The sequence below is a fragment of the Haliotis rufescens genome, unplaced genomic scaffold, assembly GCF_023055435.1.
Source record: "Haliotis rufescens isolate VD_foot unplaced genomic scaffold, xgHalRufe1.0.p SCAF_8, whole genome shotgun sequence".
Classification (NCBI taxonomy): Eukaryota; Metazoa; Mollusca; class Gastropoda; order Lepetellida; family Haliotidae; genus Haliotis; species Haliotis rufescens.
The window spans coordinates 48,134,034-48,161,169 of record NW_025964372.1 but is presented as its reverse complement, the minus strand read 5'-3'; the positions used below and the strand labels follow the sequence as shown (position 1 = coordinate 48,161,169).

Genomic DNA, 27,136 nt, shown 5'->3' with positions numbered 1-27,136 from the left:
ACACAGTCGTATATGCCTCACCACATTCATGATGAAACACACGGAGTTGATCAACAAATTGGGAAAATATATACAGCGTTTTCGTTGTTGAAATCAAGACCCGATTAAGGCTACATGCTTCTTTCAACATTATCTCAGTACGGGTTAGGAATAAGGCACATCATGCATCGGAATATGCCTCTAATGTTAAACCTGGAACATCTGTGTGATGGGAATACGTTTCTAGAATTGGCCACACCTGGGCCATGTGGGCGATGGGAATATGCCTCAAGTTTTGGGTCTTGGACGTGTGTAAGATGGGAATATAACTCTAGTTTTGTGTCTTGGACGTGTGTGAGATGGGAATATGTCTCAAGCTTTGTGTTGTGGACATGTGTGAGATGTGAATATAACTCTAGTTTTGTGTCTTGGACGTGTGTGAGATGGGAATATAACTCTCGTTTTGTGTCTTGGACGTGTGTGAGATGGGAATATAACTCTAGTTTTGTGTCTTGGACGTGTGTGAGATGGGAATATATCCTCTAGTTTTGTATCTTGGACATTTGTGAGATGGGAATATAACTCTAGTTTTGTGTCTTGGACATGTGAGCGATGGGAATATAACTCTAGTTTTGTGTCTTGGACGTGTGTGAGATGGGAATATGACTCTAGTTTTGTGTCTTGGACGTGTGTGAGATGGGAATATAACTCTAGTTTTGTAGCTTGGACGTGTGTGAGATGGGAATATAACTCTAGTTTTGTGTCTTGGACGTGTGTGAGATGGGAATATAACTCTAGTTTTGTGTCTTGGACGTGTGTGAGATGGGAATCTGCCTCCAGTTTTGTGTCTTTGACGTGTGTGAGATGAGAATATAACTCTAGTTTTGTATCTTGGACGTGTGTGAGATGGGAATATAACTCTAGTTTTGTGTCTTGGACGTGTGTGAGATGGGAATCTGCCTCCAGTTTTGTGTCTTTGACGTGTGTGAGATGAGAATATGACTCTAGTTTTGTAGCTTGGATATTTGTGAGATGGGAATATGCCTCTAGTTTTGTATCTTGGACATGTGAGCGATGGGAATATGGACAAGGGTCAGCTGTTTGATGCATTTAGCAAACAAAACATACATGCATCAATACAAATCCGTTTTAAATAACGTATTCTATTTGCATGTGACGGAGTACGAAAATATATCAATCTTCGACGATTTGCTCTGTGTTGTTAAGTTTTACCTGTCACATGTGTAAGAATTAGGGCTGCATCACCAAAGAAAACCATAAGCAGGGGTACAAACACAACCAACATCCCGGCGTAGCCTAACGCCTTTGACGAGGTCCGCCCGTCATACGAGCTGCGACGCTTTCGAATCTGAGATGATAGACTCATTGTATTCAGTGTTAGTTTTGCCTTTCTCACAGATAAAACTGATTGCAGCACACTCCTCGCTTGCCTTGCGGCCACGGGACAGGGGCATGAACAAAGTCTTGGCGAGAGGGGAGAGAACACGGTTGAAGGATTCATCCCTGTCTCTGTTTCCGGTGTTCGTTCACCAGTCGATGATGTCGATGTCGTTATAGTGGTGTACGAAAAGCTTACATCATAACCCGTGTCCTTTGCTGGTAAGTAGCTAACATGAGATAAGATTATCTCATTGTATGAGGGTGTCATAGAAATATCATTTGGAGATACAAGCATACTTTCTGAAGGCGTCGGTGTTTGTGCAAACAATTCGTCACCGGGTTGCGAAGACTTCACGCCTTTATAAGATTCAGATGGCTCCAAGGTGAAATAAGGTTCTGAAGGGTTAAAGGAGTCGCTGGGTATTAAAGGCAGTAAGCTGGCATCGGGTTCTGACGGCACTGAGGATGCACTGGTGTCTGAAGGCGCTAAGGTGGCACTGTGTTCTGCAGGCTCTGAGGTGTCTTTAGGTCTTGAAGGAATTAGGGAGTCGCTTGGTTTTGAAGGCTCTGAGGTTTCACAATGTCCTGAATGCTCTAGGGAGTCGCTAGGTTTTGAATGCTCTAATGTCGTACTAGGAAACGAATCTGCTATGGTGGCATAAGGACCTGAAGGCGCTAAGGTGACACTAGGATCTGAAGGCGCTAAGGTGACACTAGGATCTAAAGGCGCTAAGGTGACACTAGGATCTGAAGGCGCTAAGGTGACATTAGGATCTGAAGACGCTAAGGTGACACTAGGATCTGAAGGCGCTAAGGTGACACTAGGATCTGAAGGCGCTAAGGTAACACTAGGATCTGAAGGCGCTGGGGTGACACTAGGATCTGAAAACGCTAAGGTGACACTGGGATCTGAAGGCGCTAAGGAGACACGATGATCTGAAGGCGCTAAGGTGGCACTAAGATCTGAAGGCGCTAAGGTGACACTAGGATCTGAAGGCGCTAGGGTGACACTAGGATCTGAAAACGCTAAGGTGACACTGGGATCTGAAGGCGCTAAGGTGACACTAGGATCTGAAGGCGCAAAGGTGACACTAGGATCTGAAGGCGCAGATGTGACGCTAGGATCTGAAGGCGCTAAGGTGACACTAGGATCTGAAGGCGCAAAGGTGACGCTAGGATCTGAAGGCGCAAAGGTGACACGAGGATCTGAAGGCGCAAAGGTGACACTAGGATCTGAAGACGCTAAGGTGACACTGGGATCTGAAGGCGCTAAGGTGACACTAGGATCTGAAGGCGCAAAGGTGACACGAGGATCTGAAGACGCTAAGGTGACACTGGGATCTGAAGGCGCTAAGGAGACACGATGATCTGAAGGCGCAAAGGTGACACTAAGATCTGAAGGCGCTAAGGTGACATTAGGATCTGAAGGCGCTAAGGTGACACTAGGATCTGAAGGCGCTAAGGTGACACTGGGATCTGAAATCGCTAAGGTAACACTAGGATCTGAAGGCGCAAACGTGACACTAGGATCTGAAGGCGCTAAGGTGACACTGGGATCTGAAATCGCTAAGGTAACACTAGGATCTGAAGGCGCAAAGGTAACACTAGGATCTGAAATCGCTAAGGTGACACGAGGATCTGAAATCGCTAAGGTGACACTAGGACTTGAAGGCGCTAAGGTGACACGAGGATCTGAAATCGCTAAGGTGACACGAGGATCTGAAATCGCTAAGGTGACACTAGGACTTGAAGGCGCTAAGGTGACACTAGGACTTGAAGGCGCTAAGGTGACACTAGGATCTGAAGGCGCTGAGGTGACACTAGGATCTGAAGGCGCTAAGGTGACACTAGGATCTGAAGGCGCTAAGGTGACACTAGGATGTGAAGGCGCAAAGGTGACACTAGGATCTGAAGGAGCAAAGGTGACACGAGGATCTGAAGGCGCTAAGGTGACACTAGGATCTGAAGGCGCTAAGGTGACACTAGGATCTGAAGGCACTAAGGTGACACTAGGATCTGAAGGCACTAAGGTGACACTAGGATCTGAAGGCGCTAAGGTGACACTAGGATCTGAAGGCGCTAAGGTGACACTAGGATCTGAAGGCGCTAAGGTGTCACTGGGATCTGAAATCGCTAAGGTGTCACTAGGATCTGAAGGCGCTAAGGTGACACTAGGATCTGAAGGCGCTAAGGTGACACTAGGATCTGAAGGCGCTAAGGTGACACTAGGATCTGAAGGCGCTAAGGTGACACTAGGACTTGAAGGCGCTAAGGTGACACTAGGATCTGAAGAAACTGAGGTGTCAGTAGGCCCTGAATGATCGAAGGAGTCGCTTGGTTTTAAAGGCGCTAATGTGGGCACGGGCGCTGAATGCGCTGAGGTGGCACTTAGCCCTGAAGGCAGAAAGGATGCACTAGGATCTGAAGACGCTAAGGTGGCACCAGGAGGTGAAGGTGTCAATGTGTCCCTGGGTTTCAATGGTTCTAAAGATACACTTGGATCTGCAGGTGGTACGGTGTAATTAGGTTTTACGGGCGCTGCAAAGTGACTAGACCCCTGAAGTTGACTACTTGTGGCTGGTGTTGGCATCGGACTGGTATTGTTTTCTAGATTTTGAGTGATCAGTGAAGAGGAATCTGTAACAAATAAGGGAATAAGTGTAAGTGTCTGGAGGGAATGTTTATAACACACTATATATAACCTACCACTAAAACAAAATAGCTGGAAATGATTTCAATGGGTCAATTTTATTCCTCTCAAAGAAAGTTCTAAATGCTATAATTCACAATTGTGTACACGGTACAGACAGATGCGAGCGAAGATGGCTGTATTTTTATATATTCCCATTCTGTCAATGTCAATGAATTTACGCTATAAATATAAAAGGCAACGATGGAAATGTTTTTCAGAAACCGCGCGTGACAATCAATCCTGTGCGTCACTCATGTATTGCTCCCCCGTCCCCCTAAAATGTTCTGATTTCCTATCACACAAGTACATGTATGAAGCAGATGTTCTAAATGCTTAACAACTGACACTGGATTAAAAAGCCGAATTCAATGTGTCCCATATTGTGTTTGTTCACATTTTTGGTGTGCAAAATATTAGTTTTTCTCCCTCATCACTTTTGTTTTCAATCACAACAGATTGAAAACCGACCTCCTCCCACCTTCGCTCGAAAACAATCTTTGGCTCAACCGTATGTAAGATCGAGATTATGATCATTCCGATATATCTTACCTTCTTCTTTTCTCCTGACGCATGCGCCTATAAAGCTGTAAGACGCCCCGTCGCCCCTGCCATACACATACACACTGATTCGGGCTGACATGTTGGCGGAAGTAACAACATGGGACCCTGCCTCCATCTCTGTCCTCAAGACCACGTAGTTTGGGCCGACATCAAAGGTGTCGAATGAAACCAGTGTGGTGTCATTGATAATGATGGAGTAAGTGTTGGATGGGGACAGTGGATGAAGTATAAGGATTGATGAATCAAACGATGGAATAGCATAAACACGAAATGCCTCTCCGGATTGTAAGCCAGGACGAACCAAAGTCATGAGGGACAGAAATCCTGACCCTGCTTCATTTCCTTCAACATAGGACATAACTAATATCTCCTTTTCCCCACTGATAATGCCAGGCGACAGACTAGCACTGTGTATTTCTGCATAATCTCCAATCTTTACCAGTGTCGTATGAAATGGGCTGTTTGTTGGTATCCTAATCCTGGTATTGGTCTTGATAGCAATGACTCTAAAGATCGTGTCATCACTGTAGCCTAACGCCGGCACTGGTAGATTCTCTCGTTTTAATCTAGGAACGGGGGGCATCTGAGTGATTATTCCATGACACTGTCTGTCTCCTCCAACCGGGTGGCACGTGCAGTCAAACCCAGAGAAGACTGATATATACTTGTCAGCCAGGATACCGGTACCCGTCAAGTCCTGGTAGCTCCAAATGTACATGACATCAAGCGCTCCAAGTTGTATGTTCGTGAATGACTGTCCGTCGTCCAGCGGTTGAGAGCCAAAGAACGCCTTTTCTCCGTTCTGAACCCGAACAGTTCCGTTTACCAAGGTGTGTTCTTTGATTGCTGCAAGTGCAATGTATGCTTTACAGCCGTTCCCAGCCTTGTAGGAAGCAATAACATAGCGCTGTGATAAATCTTGACTTAATCTAGAATAAGGCATATGTAATGCAGTGTATCCGTCCGCGCCGTCACTGTAAACATACACATTTACTTGAACTGGACACGAGACACGAAAAGCCACTTTTTGAACTGGGTTTTCTACGAAGTTAGCATTGATTCTGATATCATGAGCGTGGAAGGTTATCTGCGAGTCTTTCCCTATCGTCTCCTTGAAAGTATGATTCCATGGCGAAATCACCGTGACGGTCGCCGTGGGAGGCCCTTGAATGATGAGGTGGTATGTCCTTGATGCTGATGGGGGAATTATCTTGGGCATGACTATGAGGAACTCCTTGCCTTGGTGTATGCATGTGTGTGGCTCTGTAGATAAATCATTGTGATTAATTAAATACAACAGGATAGATCAGCACAGCATGTTTGATTTAAAACAACCCATGACATAAACATCGCACCTGAATCCTTTTTGCCAGTGACGACCAATAACCTAACAGGGGAAATATGGGATTCACTCTTTGGACCAGTGAATACAGACACGGTTATATGACGGGGCACAATGTATTGTGGTGCCGTATTGGCCAATTTATGTGTCACCAAATATATACACCTGGTAATTAATTTAAGCGCCACCAATATTTTTATAAATGAGTCAATTTACTTGCGGTTTAGTGCAAAATGCGTTCGCGATAACAGCAATCAATGATGTTTACTGCTTACTATCATCAACCATGACGAAACAAGAGTTTGAATCAGAACATTGATGTTTACTCTCATTTGCTGGCGTTTTGTAGAAAGGCGTTATGTTCGCCAAGTTCAAAGGGGACATTGTATTTGTCGCACAACATATACTGAACTGATTCAAACAAGACTATCAAGTCCTGAATCAAAGTAAGTAGATTCAAGAAACAAACGTTTTATATACTTGGTGTAAACACCCTGCACACGAACGAGTGCCGCCAGACGCCTTCTTATTCCATGAATCAGACGTTTGGCTTGACGTTGAGGTTTTCTAGCCCATTCCGCATCCTAACCAGCAGTACGTTCACGTACATTGTGGACAGATGGGTTTCTCTGTCGACCTTGACGGTCTAAAGTGTCCAACAGATATTCTTGTGGATAAAGATCTGGGCCCGGGATCATGAAAGTGGTCTTAGCTCAAATTTTGCTAAGCACGAATGTTGTCTTAAGTGTACTCAGGGGCAGTCTTAGGACTTAAGATCAATTTTTGTCTTAGACTTAGGATATTCTCATAGATTGAGCTTCGTGATCCCCGATTTAAGACAAAATTTGGTCTTAAGTCTAAATCTTAAGAGTTAAGACAAAATATGATCTTAAGTTAGTTTCATGATCCCGGGCCCTGGATTTCTTGCTGGCCAAGGAAGATTCTCGATGTCATTATTGCGTAGGCATTCCAGAACATTACGCGATCTGTGAGGTGGAGCATTATCATCACGCGTGGTCGTTGTAAAGGGGGATAACTGGGTAACTTCAGGTTACTTCAGTCTTACTGATATTGAGTATCCGTTCAGCCTACCCTGCACAGTGATCAAGTCAAGTTTACAAGTGAATGAAACACATCTAATACCGATCTCCCACCAAATGGATGGGTCTTTTAAAAGTTGTGTGACTCCAGACGCGTGTGTGACCGTCTCCGTTGTTTAATGGTAGAGCGGAAGGTCCGGGGTTCGATCCCCAGCCGCGTCATACCAAAAGACGTTAAAAGATGGTACTTGTTGTTACCCTGTCTGGCCCTCGGCATTAAGGGTCTAAAACAAGGACTGGTCGGCTCGGAGTCAGTTTACTGTGTCTGAGTGGGGTATTCATGTTAAACTGCGGCATGGTATCTCAGTGTGCTAGCACTATAAATCGGCATCAGTCCGGACTAGTACAAGCAGCCACACACACACATGCACGTCGCTATATAAGTGCAATAATCTTCGATGCGACGTTAAACCCCATTTCACCTCACCACACCAGACGTGTACGGTCATCTACCCTGTGTAACAGAAACCGACGTTCATCAGTAAATGAACTTTCCACCACAGTGCAATATTCTAAATTAAACGTTGATTAGACCGACCGAGTTAACAAGGGACGTTTGATTCGTCTTCTGGCTTTGTACTCAGCTGTTGTCAGGCGATTTCTGATGGTTCTGGCTGAAGACACTGTGCTTTAAACTGTTCTGTTGTCAAATGGACGTCGTCTAACGGGTCTTAATAATGCTGTATCTTCTCTCATGGATGTCGTGCGAGGCTGATCTGTCCTTAACTTCATTGTTGTTTAATATTTCTGCACTAATCTTTAAATTACAGTATGGTGACGTCCGCGTTGACGTCCAATTTCCCTACAAGACACTCCTGCATTTGCATTCCAATAACGCTTCAGACAATCAACGGCGTGTCATGTTAATGGTTTGTAACGAGCATGCAAGCCTGCGTAGAGAAATGTTTACCTGCAATGTTCACGACCAATATGTTTTTAGACAAGTCATAGGTATTGTGCTTCACGTGCAACATCACGCACGTTGACACCGGCATTTGGCAATGGCATGACGTGGGAAAAGGGCCATACTATGTAATATATGGATACAACGTACTCATTTTCAAAACGTATCATTCTGTGACATTTTTATTTCAGTGGTGCGTAATTAATTTCCAGGTGTACATATAAAATGTCACCGCCAGGGAATAACAGTCTCGATTATCCGAAACAGATTCCATAAAATAGCGGTGTAAATAATGTGAATGGATCACTGAAAATCAGTGATAACACCAAGGCCCACTTGCACAAAGCGATCTTAGCGCTAAGATGATCGTAACTCCCATACTTTAACATAGGCTTACGATAGTCGTAGCGCTAAGATCGCTTTGTGCAAGTGGGCCCTGGTGTTCGCAATTGAGTACCGCATTTCTACTGCTGTGGGGGAATACTCACCCAGCAAAGCACCACGGAACAGCGTGAATAACAGCAACACCTACAACAGATGGCATAGGACTGTTACGATCATAATGACAAGAGAAGGTTTATGCTGAATTGCTTGTTCGTTGTCTAAATGCAATTTGAATGCAATGTTGTCTAAATGCAAATTGAACCGACAAACATGATACCTAGGTGATTTTGCGCCATCAAAGCAAAACTATTGGACTAAAATGTGGCAGAACATTGGTGCTGTGGCGCAGTGAGGCCGGTATTAATGAAAACAGATCTAATAATTCTCAAAATGAAAAAACTGCTGGAATTTTATTGATTAAAATACGTTCAAAAAGGATGAACGCATCCAAAGAGTGAAACATATTTTGTATTTTCAAATGACTTAACTATGTGTATAATAGGTGTTAATATATTTCTGGATATTTCGATCATCTGAAATATGTGACATTATTTTTCCTTATAATGACGCAGAATAAGAAAAGAGCAAAAAGTACACTTAATGTAAACGAACCCATCTAAAATGTAGCATCCATTAACCGTATAATGAAGACATATAATGAAGCAGTATATGTCGTGTGAATGGATGTTCTCTGCAAACTTGAAACCATGAAGCAATGAAGCATTGACTCGTCTACACTGAGGTGGAAGATATCCTTTACAATTAGGTAAATGAACGAAAAAAACATGTATTCACCATGAGCATGTCTTGTATTTCATGAACTTATATTAAGACAAGATAAAACCAACTATAAAGTAATTTTCATCAGACTTAAAAAAATATTACAATAAAAATAATGTCAACACACATAATTTCATTGTGATGAAGAATAAGAAGACAGGGGTAGCTCTAAAACACCCTATGTATGAACAGACGCATCGAACTTACTTCAGCTCCTTTGTAAGACTCCATCATCAGTAGTCCGGAGAGAGCTGTGGTCTGAAGGCAATTACCACTGACACTGATGCTGCTCGTTAAGTTCAGCGCAAATCAATCGACAGTATACAAGGTTACCTCAAGTCTATGATATATAAACTGAGTCAGAAACGCAAAGAGCGCAACAAAGAAGTAATCATTAAACCCGCGTAATGCGACCGCGTCTATTGACCAGAAGGAACTTTCTGGGACGTTGAAATGTTGGCTTTCCTAAATGGCTTTATTGGATTATGACACTGGTGTATGGATGCTCTTACCAGTCCTCAACACCCCCCCCCCCCCCCCCCCCCCCCCCACACACACACACACACCCCACTCCACCCCCAATGAATAGCTTAGTTTTAGCACAACCTTTCACGAAATGTTCACCCTCTTCAGCAATTAGCTTAAACAATTTTGAGAAATGTTGGCGCCAAAAACAGGATCGAGTGGTGCGAGGGTTGAAATTCTAAGCCTCACATAACAGTAATTGAGTCCTAATGATATCTTTTGTTGCTGACATTACATGATGGCATAGACGTATATCCACACAAAAACTTGAGTATAGTGAGAAAATTGTTTCGCTATGACAAGTCAGTAAAATAATAATAATAATAGATGATATAATAATAATAATAATAATAATAATAATAATAATAATAATAATAATAATAAAAATCTCTGCAAAAAAGAAATGCTTTCCGACTTTATCATGAGCACGTGTCTATGAATCAGGATCAAATAGCGAGGACACAAGGTGTACGCGAAAAGGTGAGAGTATGTGACATTTGGAAAATGGAATACTTGAGGAATGTGTTTGTGCCCTTCCAATATTTGAAAATGAAGAATTTGATCCTGAATGAATGGTCATGTATCATTTTCGACTCGCCTTGGTTAACCGCACGCACGCACGCACGCACGCACGCACTCGCTCACACATTTATATCTGAACGTGTAATTATAATGCGTGAGGCGAGGTGATATATTGCACTTATACAGTGTGTGTGTGTGTGTGTGTGTGTGTGTGTGTGTGTGTGTGTGTGTGTGTGTGTGTGTGTGTGTGTGTGCGTGCGTGTGGTTGCTTTTGATAGTCTGGACTAATGGCGGTTATATAGTGCTAGCCCACTAACATGCTGCTGTCTAACATAGATACCCCGCTCAGACACAGTATACTGACTCCGACCCGACCAGTCCTTGGTTTGAACACGACCAATGGATTTAAATCAAAAGTTTATTTTCACTTATAACACATTATATTTAAGACTATCTGCGTATTCCAGTTCGAAAACTAAAAAAATAGGAAAAAAGTCATTTTTTAAAAATTTCCTTAGACTCTCTTCTATTCTTGGAGCATTACAATGCCAAGCATGATAGAGAAGTAGTGCTAAAAGTAGGTAGTTATATTATGAAACCGAAAACTCACGATTATGTATGGTGAGGTGAGGTGAAATGGGGTTTAACGTCGCGTCTAAGATTATTGCACTCATATACCGACGTGCATGCACATGTGTGTGTGGCTGCTTGTACTGGTCCGGACTCATGCCGATGTATAATGCTAGCCCACTGAGATACCATGCCCCACTCACACACAGTATACTGACTCCGAGTCTTTGTGTGAATCAATGGTGCATCTATCATATGCCACAGCATCAAATTGTAAAATTGTATCTATTTAATAATAATAAGTGCATTTAAAGTCCATTCACCAAGTGGATGCACAAAGCGCTGCACTATTATTACCCCGGGCAATGGATCAGTGAACACTCGATTTTCATTCTCAGCTCCCTGGGGAGTATACATCCCAAGCTGCCTGTGAGGCGCTAGAAGGTTAGAAGGTTAAAATCTCATCCTACCGGGTACCCACTCACTGCTGGGTGAACAGAGGCACATTTCGAACAAAGTGACTTGCCTAAGGAGACACCCCATGTGGTACATGTGCTTCAGTGTGGGGCAGGACCGAAGCACTAGAAACTCTCAGGAGTTAAGCTCAACGTGGTTACCCATCCAGCTACTCTCCGAGACCGACGTTGCTTAACTTCACCTGATTAGTGATCTGTGCGCTGTGCACAGGACCACGTGTCACCACAAGTGAATGCAAAACATTTTCCGAACCAAGCAGAAACGCAAAAGAAATCTTTGTAGCCAATCTAATAACACTGAATCAGTTGCAATTATTTATTTATTAGGAAACAAAGAGATGAAAACAGGAGGATATATAAGACAATATGAAAGCATTGTCAGCCTGTCGTGTTGGACTGGATTAATTTCCGCCGATGGCGTTTCCGTCAGTTTCAATAAAGAGTCGATGGAGTGATCAAAATACAGGGATCTAGGTAGAGTACAGTGCCTTCTTGCAATGTATTATTTGCAATAATGCATTTACGACATAGAACACAATTGTTATGCAAAGCTTTTTAAGTCTTCTCCAGAGAAGAGCCAATCTCGAGTATCCACCATGGGGCGAAAAAGGCAAGATTATATGAATGGATCTCTGAAATCAATGGCGACATCAGGAAGTCGCGACAGGGATATTGACAGATAATGCTTGACATTGCAAGAAGGGTTCTATTGTGAGATTCAGCTGTGTGCAATACTTCAGTCTGAACAAAGAAGCATTGTTCATCGTGCCATGACATGGTAGAATCCTGCATTCTGATTGGTCCTCCAGCATATCGAATCTACGTTAGACAATGATTTTACTTATGAACTCATTACTGCGAAAGAAAACATTTATTGATAATCCCACCAGATTGTCAATTTGAAAGTATGATCTTACTTCCTTAACATTGTTTAATACCTTGTTGTGGATATTACATTTTTTACATTAAGCGTGGCAATATATATTCCCGGCGGAAAACTTTACGAACAAATACTTTAGAGAGTGTATTGCTAAATTCAGTGATATCAATGCTGCTTGACTTTTGATGTCATGTCTTTCTTTCTTCTGCAAGAATGTCTGTTGTGTTGCAAGTAAGCTCTTGTAAGAACACTATTACAGAAATAATATCTCGACATATAATCAACTGAAAAACTATCGACCGGTATCCAAAATTTCATCCCTGTCAAAGGTGCTTGGAAAAGCAGTAGACATTTGAAACAAGCTGCCATCTCGAGAAACATCTATCAGCTCACAGACAAGTTTAAGACAGCACTTCTGAAAGTGACTAATGACTTTCTGACAAAGGGAGAGTCGCTTTATGGATCGGCAGCCTTTCATGCGATCATCCACAGACAACTACTAAACAGAATGGAAACTGACCTTGGAATCACAGATACTGCCCTCGAATGGCTTTCGTCATAAATGTCAGATAGATGCCAGAATATGTGCGATTCCGAAGCTTGCTGTAGAGATATTGAGTCTTGGATGACAATCATTTTTTTAAATTAGATGGACAATAGATTGAATTCATGACAGAAAAGCATAATTTCAGCAATTAAAAATCAGATTTAGTTACATGTATCTCTGTCGAAGAGGCTGTGACACCACATGTGCGGGAAGTTACAAACATCTTGTTGTTTTTTTTATGAACATCTTAATATGACATAGTAAGTGTCACATAAAACAGCTTCTCTTAATCTTCGTAGCATCGGCAGAATAAGAAATTATCTTCGTGAAGATGCAGTAGGGAAAATAGCGACAGGTCTCGTTACATCCATATTGGACTATTGCAGCAGCCTCCTCAAAGATCAGCAAAGATCAGATTCAACGTTTACAGCACATACAGATTACTTCAGCCAGAGGGGCTGTCGGGTAGCCTAGTGGTTAAAGCGTTCGCTCGTCACGCCGAAGACCAGGGTTCGATTCCCGACATTGGTACAATGTGTGAAGCCCATTTCTGGTGTCCCCCGCTGTGATATTGCTGGAATATTGCTAAAAGCGGCGTAAAAACCATACTCACTCACACTACTTCAGCCAGATAAGTTACAAAAATCCCAAAGCTTGACCACATCTCCCCAGTTCTAAAACGACACCATTTCTTGCCCGTTATACCGAGGACGAACTTCAAGCTCCTCTCGGGGTTATTACCCCCTAGCACACCAGCTCGTCTGCTACGATCCAAAAACAAAATGCTCACCCTAACAACACAAGGGAGGCACTTATAGAAAAAAAGATCTTTCAATCATGCAGAATGATCAACCATTGGAACTATGACAAACTTATCATCCTTCAAGGGGTGGTCGGGTAGCCTAGTGGTTAAAGCGTTGGCTCGTCACGCTGAAGACCCGGGTTCGATTCCCGACATGGGTACAATGTGTGAAGCCCATTTCTGGTGTCCCCCGCCGTGATATTGCTGGAATATTGCTAGAAGCGGCGTAAAACTATACTCACTCACTCATCCTTCAAGAGACACCCCTCGAGGTGATTTGTTGACGTCGACATATTATTGTGCTTCATGACAAAGTCAACTTTGTTGTTAATGGTGGTCGGGCATCCTCTATGGGAAAATTTCAAGTGAGTGGAAGTTTGAAGTCCGGTCCTACTCGTGAAATTGTATCCGGCAAAAGCCAAGTGACAACCCCTCTTATCATTGGGAATAAACTGTATGTTAACAAGTGCATCTGCCACAGTGGAATGCTGTTTCTTGTCTGTAATTATCTTTATAGTTCAAATCGTACTGAACGATGAGTACGTTCAGTCACACTTTGATATAACTTCTAAAAGCTTTTCACTTAGTTCAGTGCATGTGAATTTAGTCCAATGATATTTTGTAAGATATTTGCCAGTTATTTGTGTTGAATGTGAAACCCCCTCTTAATCCTCTATTGTCTTGCCAATCACCACGCTCGGGTGAATTTGTACCTGAAACCTCCAAGACCTCCAATAAACCACCAAGCAGACTGGGGGCAAGCCCGATCGTTGAAATTGCGTAGCTCGTCAAACAAACACCGGGAACACGTTTAATCCCCTCAGTGGCGGAATTTTTCGTTTCGGGGCAGTGGGGACGATTTCACCTACAGTGTTTTTATCGTCTTTTTTACGCTATTTCCGTTTTTCATATTCAATTTTGGCCAAGCATTTGTGATTAAGTGGGCCCTAACGTATAAATATCTTCAAGGTTGCTCTGGTGACTTTTCATTCCCTGTAAATGATATCATCTTTTCGAGACAAGAGTGTCCACTAGCCTATATCAAAGTCTAGTTTTCACACTTGCCCTTTCAAGCTGACTTTTCTGAGGACTATTACAAATATAGATAGTTCAGTCAGAGAACGTTTTAACACATCAACACACGTGTGAGCAGCGCAGAGGACTATTTAACTGCTGAAATCATCCTTAACATCCTTAAATACTATTCGATATATATATATATATATATATATATATATATATATATATATATATATATATATATATATATATATATATATATATATATATAATATTATTTAAGGATGTTACCTTCTTTACTATGGGGGAACGCAATGATTTGGAGTATATTCTTACTCCTTCATAAGCAGAGAACATACATATGTTCCTGTAAGAACATCAAGAGAAATAAGATAACTAAGGTGGAAACTTAACAAGGGAAGCTAACAGGTAATTGGCGCCCATGGGTGATAGCCATGGACAACTGGACATTACTGTGACATACCAATTGGGTTCCCAATGCTATGAATCAAACTTATAATGACTTCCCCCTTTAACTGTAGCTCAGTTGACGTTTGAATAAAGATAAAAAAATGACATAGACGTTTTCCACTTTGGTGAATCACGAGTATAGTAGACGTCCAGGCTAACGATCCCCTCATTGTATACGACCCTTGATAGCCCATATCACTGTGTTCAAGTCACCCAAGAACAGCAAGCATATGGGTACAACGACCAACACAACGCCAGTGTAACCAATTCCCCTTGCTGATGGTCTGTCGTCACGGATACTGATATGTTTCCGGATTGATGACCCTAAGGAACTCTTTAGGAGGGTCAGGTTGTGTATCAGTTGCGAGATATTGGTTGGCGTATCATGAAGGCATTGGCATATGGGTGTGCATAGTGATGTAGATACAGAGGGTGTCACAGAAGAGATGAATGTGGTTTCAGGAGACGCTTCGGTCACTGCAACACCAGTCGCCACCACTGAGTCCACAGGTGTCCTCAGAATACTGCTGTCATACACAATGTCGCTGTCCACCGTGTCTGTCTCTGACGTTGTCATTCTCGTGGTTGATATATCAAAGGAGCTTGCCAAGCTGAAGCTGGTAGATGCCGCTGTTGATGATTCCGGCATGGTGGATGACAGCGATGATGATTGGGGCAGGGTAGATGCCAGCGTTGATGATTGGGGCAGGGTAGATGCCAGCGTTGATGATTGGGGCAGGGTAGATGCCAGTATTGATGATTGGGGCAGGGTAGATGCCAGTGGTGATGAATAGGGCATGGTAGATGTCAGTGTTGATGATTGGGGCAGGGTAGATTCCAGCGTTGATGATTGGGGCAGGGTAGATGCCAGCGTTGATGATTGGGGCAGGGTAGATGCCAGCGTTGATGATTCGGGCAGGGTAGATGTCAGTGTTGATGACTGGGGCATGGTGGTTGCCAGTGTTGATGATTGGGGCAGGGTAGATGCCAGCGTTGATGATTGGGGCATGGTAGATGCCAGCGTTGATGACTGGGGCAGGGTAGATGCCAGCGTTGATGATTGGGGCAGGGTAGATGCCAGCGTTGATGATTGGGGCATGGTGGATGCCAGCGTTGATGATTGGGGCAGGGTAGATGCCGATTGAGTGACCACAGATGACGTTGGAGCAGCTTGCGACGATGAATCCATAGTGATGGTGGATTCCTCTGAAATATGAATCATTTACTATAGATGCAGCTGAACAAACTAAACAAACATTTACCCGCTTCAGTTTCTATTCCCCAAATATCCGCTTATTGTTTTGCCTCTTCGTCGACAATACATTCTCTTATGTCAGATGATTATTTCAAAACAGACTGAATACTTTACCCGTTGAAACATGTTAATGATAACAAAAATAATCTCATGAACAGAACATCAACCGAATATATCAGATTTGGGACCATCCTAAGCCCATAATTTGTATGGAAATCAGTTTATGTTAACGATGGTGTGTTTGTTTGGGTTCTGCAGTCAGCAATATTCCAGCTCTTTGGCGGTGGTCCGTAAATATTCAAGTCTGAATGACCTCTTGGGCATCAATTTATGCAGTTGGGATACGGTAACATACATCAACCAAGTCAGTGATCCTGACCACCCGATCCCGACCACCCGATCCCGACCACCCGATCCCAATACTCGCCTTTTACGACAAGCATTGTTTGCTGAAAACCAATTCTAACCCGCTGGTCCGCTAGTGTCTATGAAATGAGACAGTCTGTTATTTATCTGTAAAAGTCGAGACAAGGTAAGTCAGCATTCAGATTCTTACCCGTTAGTTTCTCAGTAGTGCAGGCTCCGTGGAAACTGTAAGCTGCAGTTGTCCCATAGCCGTACACATACACAGCCACAGCCTGGCTGTCCACTGACCTTATTGTATGAAGGCCTGGGAGCACTGTGACCCGCACGGCTACATAGTCACTGTGCACCTCCTCAATAGTGAAGTTAGTCATTGGCTGGTCATCCAAAACAAAATCATAACTATTTTGCAGTGGTTTCGATGCAATAATGACAACTTGGGCGTCAAAACCAGGTAAGGCAAAAACTGTGTGTGTGGCCGAGAACACACCAAACGGCAACATGGTGGTCTGAAGAGGCCAGACCGTGCTGCCACCGTCAGGTTGATACTGTACGTTCATAACGGTTTTGTTGCTTGATACCATTTGTCCATGTGGGGATGAGCTCTGCCAGGGTAAAATGGAACCTCGTTGAGCCAGTTCCTGATTTTCAATGGTATGTCCCACAACTACATTGGTTGTAGGTTCAACGGAAACAACTCTGAACAATGTATCAGGTATGTCCAACACTGGAAAATTGAGCACGTCACCTTGTAATAAGTCATTGGGTATCATCTGTTCTGCGAGGGCCTGACATCTAGAGCTTCCAACTGGGATGTGTGCACATGTAGCACCAGCAAACACAGACACTGGTTTATTAACAACAATCTGAGTTCCTGTCATGTCGTTAAAAGACCATAAAAACATCACGTCATGAGCATTGATGGTGGTAGTGACAATATCATTATTCCTGTACTCTGCTTCACCAAACTGGACTTCATGCACGTCCTCGTTATATCGGACCCTTACACTCACTTCTGTTCCCTCCTCAAATGCCGCAACTGCAATGTAGGACTTGTCTGCCATGTTGTTAAGGTGGGATGCAGTGAAGGATGCCGCTACATACGATGTGCTGTTTCTCCGTGCGATGGCAGTATAGCCATCACTGTCATCTGCACAAACGAAAACCACGACGGGTTCAGTCGCCGTTACTCGAATGCCATTCTTCTCTACTGGATATGGAATGCCTTTAATTTCAATTGTGTGGGTGGAGTGTTCAAGGACGAATTGGGCAAAACCAGTGGTCGTTATTGTTTCAATAAATTCATCCGGCGGAGATTCCGTCAAAACCGTAACTGTCGTCCCTTCTTGCCCATGGGCAATGATATTAAGGAGGCGTCCAGGTTTCTCACTCTCAAACACAGGGGATACAATCATGAAATCGGTTCCTTCAAATATACAGCACAGCAAACCTGAAACAATAAGAAAAGTATATTTATAATATGTGCCTTTTGAGAATTTAATCCAAAATCCATGTGCAATGACATTTAACGGTATGATGAGGACCTTTCACGACAAAAGGTATACATTACTCACCAATATGGTTAAGGCCAATAACGATCAACGCACACTTTAATAAAAACACTTCTAAAAATTGAACAGGTTGTACAATTCTAACTGCAAAGAAATTGCTCACTGGTGTTATATGAAATTAATTTCATTGGCGGAAGACAGTTGTGGATATAAACTGACGATCATAAGATAGTATACCGATCTGTTTTTCAAAATGATAAAAACAATACAAACCACATGTTGATGCAAATGTTGTATTTTGAAAGTATAATCAGTGGGCGAGACGTAAACACACTACTGACCATCAAGTGTCGACATAACAGATCCCACACAGCAATGGGGCATTCGTCACCACTCGCCCATTTCCGTATCCTGCAAGACTCGTCCCAATCGATTAATGTTATGTGCGAAAATACGACAAACCAGTCGGAATGTGAGTATGACTTCAAGTACTTCGGTCAAAGAATCCCACAGGAATAATTTTTGATTTTGCCTATGTTTTGCATTTAAACATACACAGGTAGGTGTGTCCAACCATACTGTATGATTCTGTAAGTGGGTGAATATCCTCAAATCACTACGCAATGAGTTGATAGTTCTTTTAGCTATGCCCGTTTGCGCTTAGACGGAACCCAGTCTCAACGAGATGGGCACGAGTTCCTATTCGGCTTGTCCCGAAATAACACGAGTTGGTCACGAATGAGCGCTGGGGGAAAAATGGGCGAGTTCACAGCTCACACAAAGGCGAGATGTGAGTTCACATGATCATTACTGTCACTAAATGAATGCAAATACAATAATGTGTATGGCCTCCGCGTGCAGTCATACAAGCGTGCACACGACGTCGGACATCGTTCGTTTGACGTCTAATGACGTCATAACGAATTGCCCTCCATTTCCCTGTGTGTTTGTTCCAACTGATGTCTGTTCATTGGAGGAACTGGATGACGTCGGATGTTCTTGTCAAGATGATCCCGAAGAGTTTCTGTCTGGTGAAAGGGCTGGTCATGGTAAACCACTGACGATGTTTCTGTCCAGAAACTGTTGCACAACAAGACCTGTGGGAGGTTTTGCATTGTCCTGTTTACACAAGATGCTGGGGTTGCGCTGCAAGAACGGCAGCACGACGGTAGGTAACAAGAGGTGCATGTAATGCTTGGCATTAATATTTCCACCAATGACAACAAGTTCTGTCCTCTTTTGGCCACATATCCCAACCCAAACCACCGCTCCTCCACAACCAAACGGTAGTCTCCTGAACACATGTCCAAAGATCTGTGTTCTCCCGTCAATTTCAACCTGCTCTCATCAGACAATAACACATGTCTCCAGCGACGACACGGCAAACGTTGAACTTGGCGTGTCGAACATAAACGCCAAAGCTGATGTTGCCTCGTCAACGTCATACCTTTAAATGGTTGACAGGTTCTGATACCATTCTCTCGTAGTCGGTGACGTTTGATGTGACGATTGATAACACGATCAGGCGCAGTCAGTGCAGATGAAGTCACAGTGAGGAATGTGTTATGTAGGTGCAATGATGCGGGGTCTTCCACTTTGTGGCCTGTCTGCAGTTCTTACAGTCACCCTGTAATCAACTTACCGACCGTCGTTTTCGCATAGTACCTGATTCTTCAGACGTGCACGTAAGCTGCCACCTGCACCAAACCAATTGCCCTCTCTCGATGTTCAACAGTTCGCCTTGCTATGTTCTTGGGTACTTTACAGTTGACCGATAACGTTCGTTTGCCATGCCACTAATTGAAACCCCGACTTGACGATGTTGTCATTTGTTACGGTCTGTCAAACAAAACTATGAACCTGTGTGACCTGCTATGTACGTAATTTATTTATATTTAAAAAGACACATTCGGTATACTTTCTTATGATCGTCAGTCCGTTTGTGGTGATTGTCGGTGGCAATAGGTGATTGAACTGCTGGTGAAAAAAATAATGTCGAGTGCTGTCGTGACTAGATATGAACCGTAGTCATAAGCAGGCAATGGATATATGCAGAATGGTTTTGTTCCGGAATTAGATTATCTGCCCTTGTGGGGTACATGTTCATTGTGCTGTACTTGAAAACACCGAATGTCTGCCTGCTTCCATGACTATTCTGAATTCAAAAACTGATACAGGCCTCTTTGAAAACAGGAACGATATTCTGAGTATTCGTGAGTGTACAAACATTATTTCTAGGGCATGTTACTTATTACTGCTGTCACTGATTTGACTCATTGTTGACTAACTCATTGCAAAATTAAAACTGTGTGTTTAAAAATAATGTATTGATTATTTATTGATCTTGTTTGGCCGTTTAGTTTCACAATTTGGATTTCTGGGTTACCATTTGCTATTCTGTTTAGAAATCGTCCCGTAAGAAGTAGACATGCTGGATGTGTAACCTGAAAGTGTATGTGTTGTGTCGTTCCCTAATCACACTAAAATCAGATCTTTTGCACTGATGCGATTCTTCTCAGTGGTATTATTAAAATCTAAGGACACATCCATAGTCAGCTGAATACCAGGCGACGTAATCATGCCTAATACATGAAGAATACGTTGGTTCTTGAGCCAATCAGCTGTCTGCTTTCTAAAACGATTCGGCTTCATTTCTTACCATTTGGACACAGAACACACATATTCCTTCGATGACACTTCCCACTTTTGGTTGTAAATGCCATGGCGTTCAAAAGCGACTGGGAGTATTAAATATCAACAACAATATAATGGCGCGGCTTTTCATTTTTGCATTCGGAATTGCTGGATTGAATTCGTTTTTCGAAAAACAGAAATAGGATGTTCTTTTCTGAAAGCTACGTTGCTGATTGGCTGATTGGACGTTAAAAGGTTGTACTTGTGATTACACTGTCTGGCGCTCGACATTAAAAGGCTAAAACAAGGACTGGTCAGTATACTGAGTCTGAGTGGGGTATTCATGTTAAACTGCGGCGTGGTATCTCAGTGAGCTAGCACTGAGCGGCATCACTCCGGACTAGTACAAGCAGCTACACACACAAACTCACCTCACCTCACCAAGTTCACCTGACACGACCTCCTACGGAAGTGTCCCTAGATCTTGAGACGTATTGTATCGGAGTAAAAGATCTAATTTAATGATATTGTGCCATTCCCCAAATATCGGCTCGGTTTCTCTTTTCAGAGAACATGTGTGGAAACAGTACCAGAAAAAAAATATTCTTCCTCAAATAAAAATTCCTGACACCCGACCATCTCTATCCCTCCCCAGAATAAACCTCACCCTATTTCCCCTACACTGAACATGAGCAATATTCTCTATTATTAGGATATATCACAATCAGTGCGTGCTATGATTAGGACCCAAATATGAGCAATACTCACTATGATTAGGACATATCACAATCAGTGCGTGCTATTATTAGGACCCAAATATGAGCAAAACTTACTATGATTAGGACATATAACAATCAGTGCGTGCTATGATTAGAACCCAAATATGAGCAATACTCACTATGATTAGGACATATCACAATCAGTGCGTGCTATTATTAGGACCCAAATATGAGCAAAACACACGATGATTAGGACATATCACAATCAGTGCGTGCTATGATTAGGACCCAAATATGAGCAAAACTCCCTATGATTAGGACATATAACAATCAGTGCGTGCTATGACCCAAATATAAGCAATACTCACAATTAGTGCGTGACACGCATTGGTCACTTGCGGACTTGTTGTGCCCCGAAACCCCTCCACACAGGGAGACAAGCATTGGGTACTGGGGACCTGTTCTTCCCAAGAGCCCACACAGGGAGACAAGCATTGGGTACCGGGGACCTGTTCTGCCCCGGAGCCCACACAGGGAGACAAGCATTGGGTACTGCGACCTGTTCTGCCCCGGAGCCTACACAGGGAGACAAGCATTGGGCACTGGGGACCTGTCCTTACCCGGAGCCCACACAGGGAGACAAGCATTGGGTACTGGGGGCCTGTCCTGCCACGGAGCCCACACAGGGAGACAAGCATTGGGTACCGGGGACCTGTCCTGCCACAGCCCACACAGGGAGACAAGCATTGGGTACTGGGGTCCTGTTCTGCCACGGAGCCTACACAGGGAGACAAGCATTGGGTACTGGGGACCTGTCCTTACCCGGAGCCCACACAGGGAGACAAGCATTGGGTACTGGGGACCTGTCCTTACCCGGAGGCCACACAGGGAGACAAGCATTGGGTACTGGGGACCTGTCCTTACCCGGAGCCCACACAGGGAGACAAGCATTGGGTACTGGGGACCTGTCCTTACACGGAGCCCACACAGGGAGACAAGCATTGGGTACTGGGGACCTGTTCTTACCCGGAGCCCACACAGGGAGACAAGCATTGGGCACTGGGGACCTGTCCTTACCCGGAGCCCACACAGGGAGACAAGCATTGGGTACTGGGGGCCTGTCCTGCCACGGAGCCCACACAGGGAGACAAGCATTGGGTACTGGGGACCTGTTCTGCCACGGAGCCTACACAGGGAGACAAGCATTGGGTACTGGGGACCTGTCCTTACCCGGAGCCCACACAGGGAGACAAGCATTGGGTACCGGGGACCTGTCCTTACCCGGAGCCCACACAGGGAGACAAGCATTGTGTACCGGGGACCTGTTCTGCCCCGGAGCCCACACAGGGAGACAGGCATTGGGTACTGCGACCTGTTCTGCCCCGGAGCCCACACAGGGAGACAAGCATTGGGTACTGGGGGCCTGTTCTGCCCCGGAGCCCACACAGGGAGACGAGCATTGGGTACTGCGACCTGTTCTGCCCCGGAGCCCACACAGGGAGACAAGCATTGGGTACTGGGGACCTGTCCTTACCCGGAGCCCACACAGGGAGACAGGCATTGGGTACTGCGACCTGTTCTGCCCCGGAGCCCACACAGGGAGACAAGCATTGGGTACTGGGGGCCTGTTCTGCCCCGGAGCCCACACAGGGAGACAAGCATTGGGTACTGGGGACCTGTCCTTACCCGGAGCCCACACAGGGAGACAAGCATTGGGTACCGGGGACCTGTCCTTACCCGGAGCCCACACAGGGAGACAAGCATTGGGTACTGGGGACCTGTCCTTACCCGGAGCCCACACAGGGAGACAAGCATTGGGTACTGGGGACCTGTTCTTCCCCGGAGCCCACACAGGGAGACAAGCATTGGGTACTGGGGACCTGTCCTTACCCGGAGCCCACACAGGGAGACAAGCATTGGGTACCGGGGACCTGTCCTTACCCGGAGCCCACACAGGAAGACAAGCATTGGGTACTGGGGACCTGTCCTTACCCGGAGCCCACACAGGGAGACAAGCATTGGGTACCGGGGACCTGTCCTTACCCGGAGCCCACACAGGGAGACAAGCATTGTGTACCGGGGACCTGTTCTGCCCCGGAGCCCACACAGAGAGACAGGCATTGGGTACTGCGACCTGTTCTGCCCCGGAGCCCACACAGGGAGACAAGCATTGGGTACTGGGGGCCTGTTCTGCCCCGGAGCCCACACAGGGAGACGAGCATTGGGTACTGCGACCTGTTCTGCCACGGAGCCCACACAGGGAGACAAGCATTGGGTACTGGGGACCTGTCCTTACCCGGAGCCCACACAGGGAGACAGGCATTGGGTACTGCGACCTGTTCTGCCCCGGAGCCCACACAGGGAGACAAGCATTGGGTACTGGGGGCCTGTTCTGCCCCGGAGCCCACACAGGGAGACAAGCATTGGGTACTGGGGTCCTGTCCTTACCCGGAGCCCACACAGGGAGACAAGCATTGGGTACTGGGGACCTGTCCTTACCCGGAGCCCACACAGGGAGACAAGCATTGGGTACCGGGGACCTGTCCTTACCCGGAGCCCACACAGGGAGACAGGCATTGGGTACTGCGACCTGTTCTGCCCCGGAGCCCACACAGGGAGACAAGCATTGGGTACTGCGACCTGTTCTGCCACGGAGCCCACACAGGGAGACAAGCATTGGGTACTGGGGACCTGTCCTTACCCGGAGCCCACACAGGGAGACAGGCATTGGGTACTGCGACCTGTTCTGCCCCGGAGCCCACACAGGGAGACAAGCATTGGGTACTGGGGGCCTGTTCTGCCCCGGAGCCCACACAGGGAGACAAGCATTGGGTACTGGGGTCCTGTCCTTACCCGGAGCCCACACAGGGAGACAAGCATTGGGTACCGGGGACCTGTCCTTACCCGGAGCCCACACAGGGAGACAAGCATTGGGTACTGGGGGCCTGTCCTGCCACGGAGCCCACACAGGGAGACAAGCATTGGGTACCGGGGACCTGTCCTGCCACAGCCCACACAGGGAGACAAGCATTGGGTACTGGGGACCTGTTCTTCCCCGGAGCCCACACAGGGAGACAAGCATTGGGTACCGGGGACCTGTCCTTACCCGGAGCCCACACAGGGAGACAAGCATTGGGTACTGGGGACCTGTCCTTACCCGGAGCCCACACAGGGAGACAAGCATTGGGTACTGGGGACCTGTTCTTCCCCGGAGCCCACACAGGGAGACAAGCATTGGGTACTGGGGACCTGTCCTTACCCGGAGCCCACACAGGGAGACAAGCATTGGGTACTGGGGACCTGTCCTTACCCGGAGCCCACACAGGGAGACAAGCATTGGGTACTGGGGACCTGTCCTTACCCGGAGCCCACACAGGGAGACAGGCATTGGGTACTGGGGACCTGTTCTTCCCCGGAGCCTACACAGGGAGACAAGCATTGGGTACTGGGGACCTGTCCTTACCCGGAGCCCACACAGGGAGACAAGCATTGGGTACTGGGGTCCTGTCCTGCCACGGAGCCCACACAGGGAGACAAGCATTGGGTACCGGGGACCTGTCCTGCCACAGCCCACACAGGGAGACAAGCATTGGGTACTGGGGACCTGTTCTGCCACGGAGCCTACACAGGGACACAAGCATTGGGTACTGGGGACCTGTCCTTACCCGGAGGCCACACAGGGAGACAAGCATTGGGTACTGGGGACCTGTCCTTACCCGAAGCCCACACAGGGAGACAAGCATTTGGTACTGGGGACCTGTCCTTACCCGGAGCCCACACAGGGAGACAAGCATTGGGTACTGGGGACCTGTTCTTCCCCGGAGCCCACACAGGGAGACAAGCATTGGGCACTGGGGACCTGTCCTTACCCGGAGCCCACACAGGGAGACAAGCATTGGGTACTGGGGGCCTGTCCTGCCACGGAGCCCACACAGGGAGACAAGCATTGGGTACTGGGGACCTGTTCTGCCACGGAGCCTACACAGGGAGACAAGCATTGGGTACTGGGGACCTGTCCTTACCCGGAGCCCACACAGGGAGACAAGCATTGGGTACCGGGGACCTGTCCTTACCCGGAGCCCACACAGGGAGACAAGCATTGTGTACCGGGGACCTGTTCTGCCCCGGAGCCCACACAGGGAGACAGGCATTGGGTACTGCGACCTGTTCTGCCCCGGAGCCCACACAGGGAGACAAGCATTGGGTACTGGGGGCCTGTTCTGCCCCGGAGCCCACACAGGGAGACGAGCATTGGGTACTGCGACCTGTTCTGCCCCGGAGCCCACACAGGGAGACAAGCATTGGGTACTGGGGACCTGTCCTTACCCGGAGCCCACACAGGGAGCTAACACACACTTTCTGGACAATATCTTATGCCGTACTACATACAGTATGAGGTGTTACTACACTGACACCAATATTTGCTTTAATTACCAAAAGTTAAAACTTATTTACCTCTGAAGAGATAAAGCCCGATTAACGCCTTTTCCATCTGCAAAATAAATCATGGCATTATTCATTATAATTCTCATATCTGACAATGAAATGATGTTAACTAATCTTTCTTATATAACTAAACAATGCGACACAACCCTTTCCATAATCATAAGAGATCCATTCTACGATTCCGACAACAGTCAAGTCTCGTTAATCCGACAATCGGCTTTATACAACTTATGATGGGAATAGATTAAATCAGTGCTAGATAGACGCGTTAATCCAACAGCCTCGCACTCCGACTCCGACACACCTAATTTGCAACGAATTGCCCGAATCACGTATTTCATAAAGCATGTTTTTTATAAATCACTATCAAATAGTGATGGCACCTGGTGTCCGGGGAGAGGTCTGCGTATGGACCCTGCCCCTCCGGCAGCACCTATCGCAAGGACATGACATGTAGTGGTATAAAAGTAAAATCCACAATCGACAAAGTAATTTCCATTATCATTGTTGTCGGGGCTGTGCCGCTCAGTGTTTTATTGTACGATAAACCCCTCTCACTCGTAAATAAATAAATATTCACATAAATAAAACAAATTCACTCAGTTTTGCCAGTTGCAGTTTGTACTCCAAGCGAGCAACCTCCTCAAGCCCACGCACAGCACCGCTGATAGCAAGCCCAGGGAGAACTTCAAAGGTAATTATCAAACCACTCACCCATCCATCCACAACCCCTCACCTCAAATACCACAACTCACACACACATCCTATACACCCAATCCCAACATGGCAGACCAAAGACAAGTCGAGATAAGCGAAATCTCTGGCATTACATCCCCTATACCTGCGGAGGCGCGTAACGCCTCCGACAGGGCAACACCCTCACTCATTCCCACAGGCTACGGCGAACAAGACCCTCAAGCCTCCTACATGGAAACTCAACCCAGCACCCCACTTCCCCAAGCATGCAACTAAAAAAACGCAAACTAGACGCATCGGCATCACCTACCTCACACACCCTCTCACCCGCAGCCCTCATCACCATATGGGCCCTCTACTTTTTTTCGGCCACCCCGTCAGTACAACTAGCTCCAACACTAACCGCAAATAAAATAGGCATGTGGCTAAGGCAACAAAAAATCAATTACTTAAACATCAAACGTAGCTTCAAAGGATATCAGATAATCTTCCCAAATAAGCAATCCTACATAGCAGCAACTATAATTAAACAAACATTCCAATTCACCGTAAATAG

General features: G+C 45.7%; 1 protein-coding gene across 1 annotated transcript; it reads left to right on the top strand.

Moving 5' to 3' along the window:
* The first annotated feature begins 1,019 nt into the window (after positions 1-1,019).
* LOC125377044 (macrophage receptor MARCO-like) lies at positions 1,020-3,701 on the top strand. Its single transcript, XM_048389847.1, has 2 exons — positions 1,020-1,071; positions 2,908-3,701. The coding sequence occupies exons 1-2, from the start codon at positions 1,020-1,022 to the stop codon at positions 3,699-3,701; spliced, it is 846 nt and encodes a 281-aa protein (XP_048245804.1).
* Positions 3,702-27,136: the final 23,435 nt, after the last annotated feature.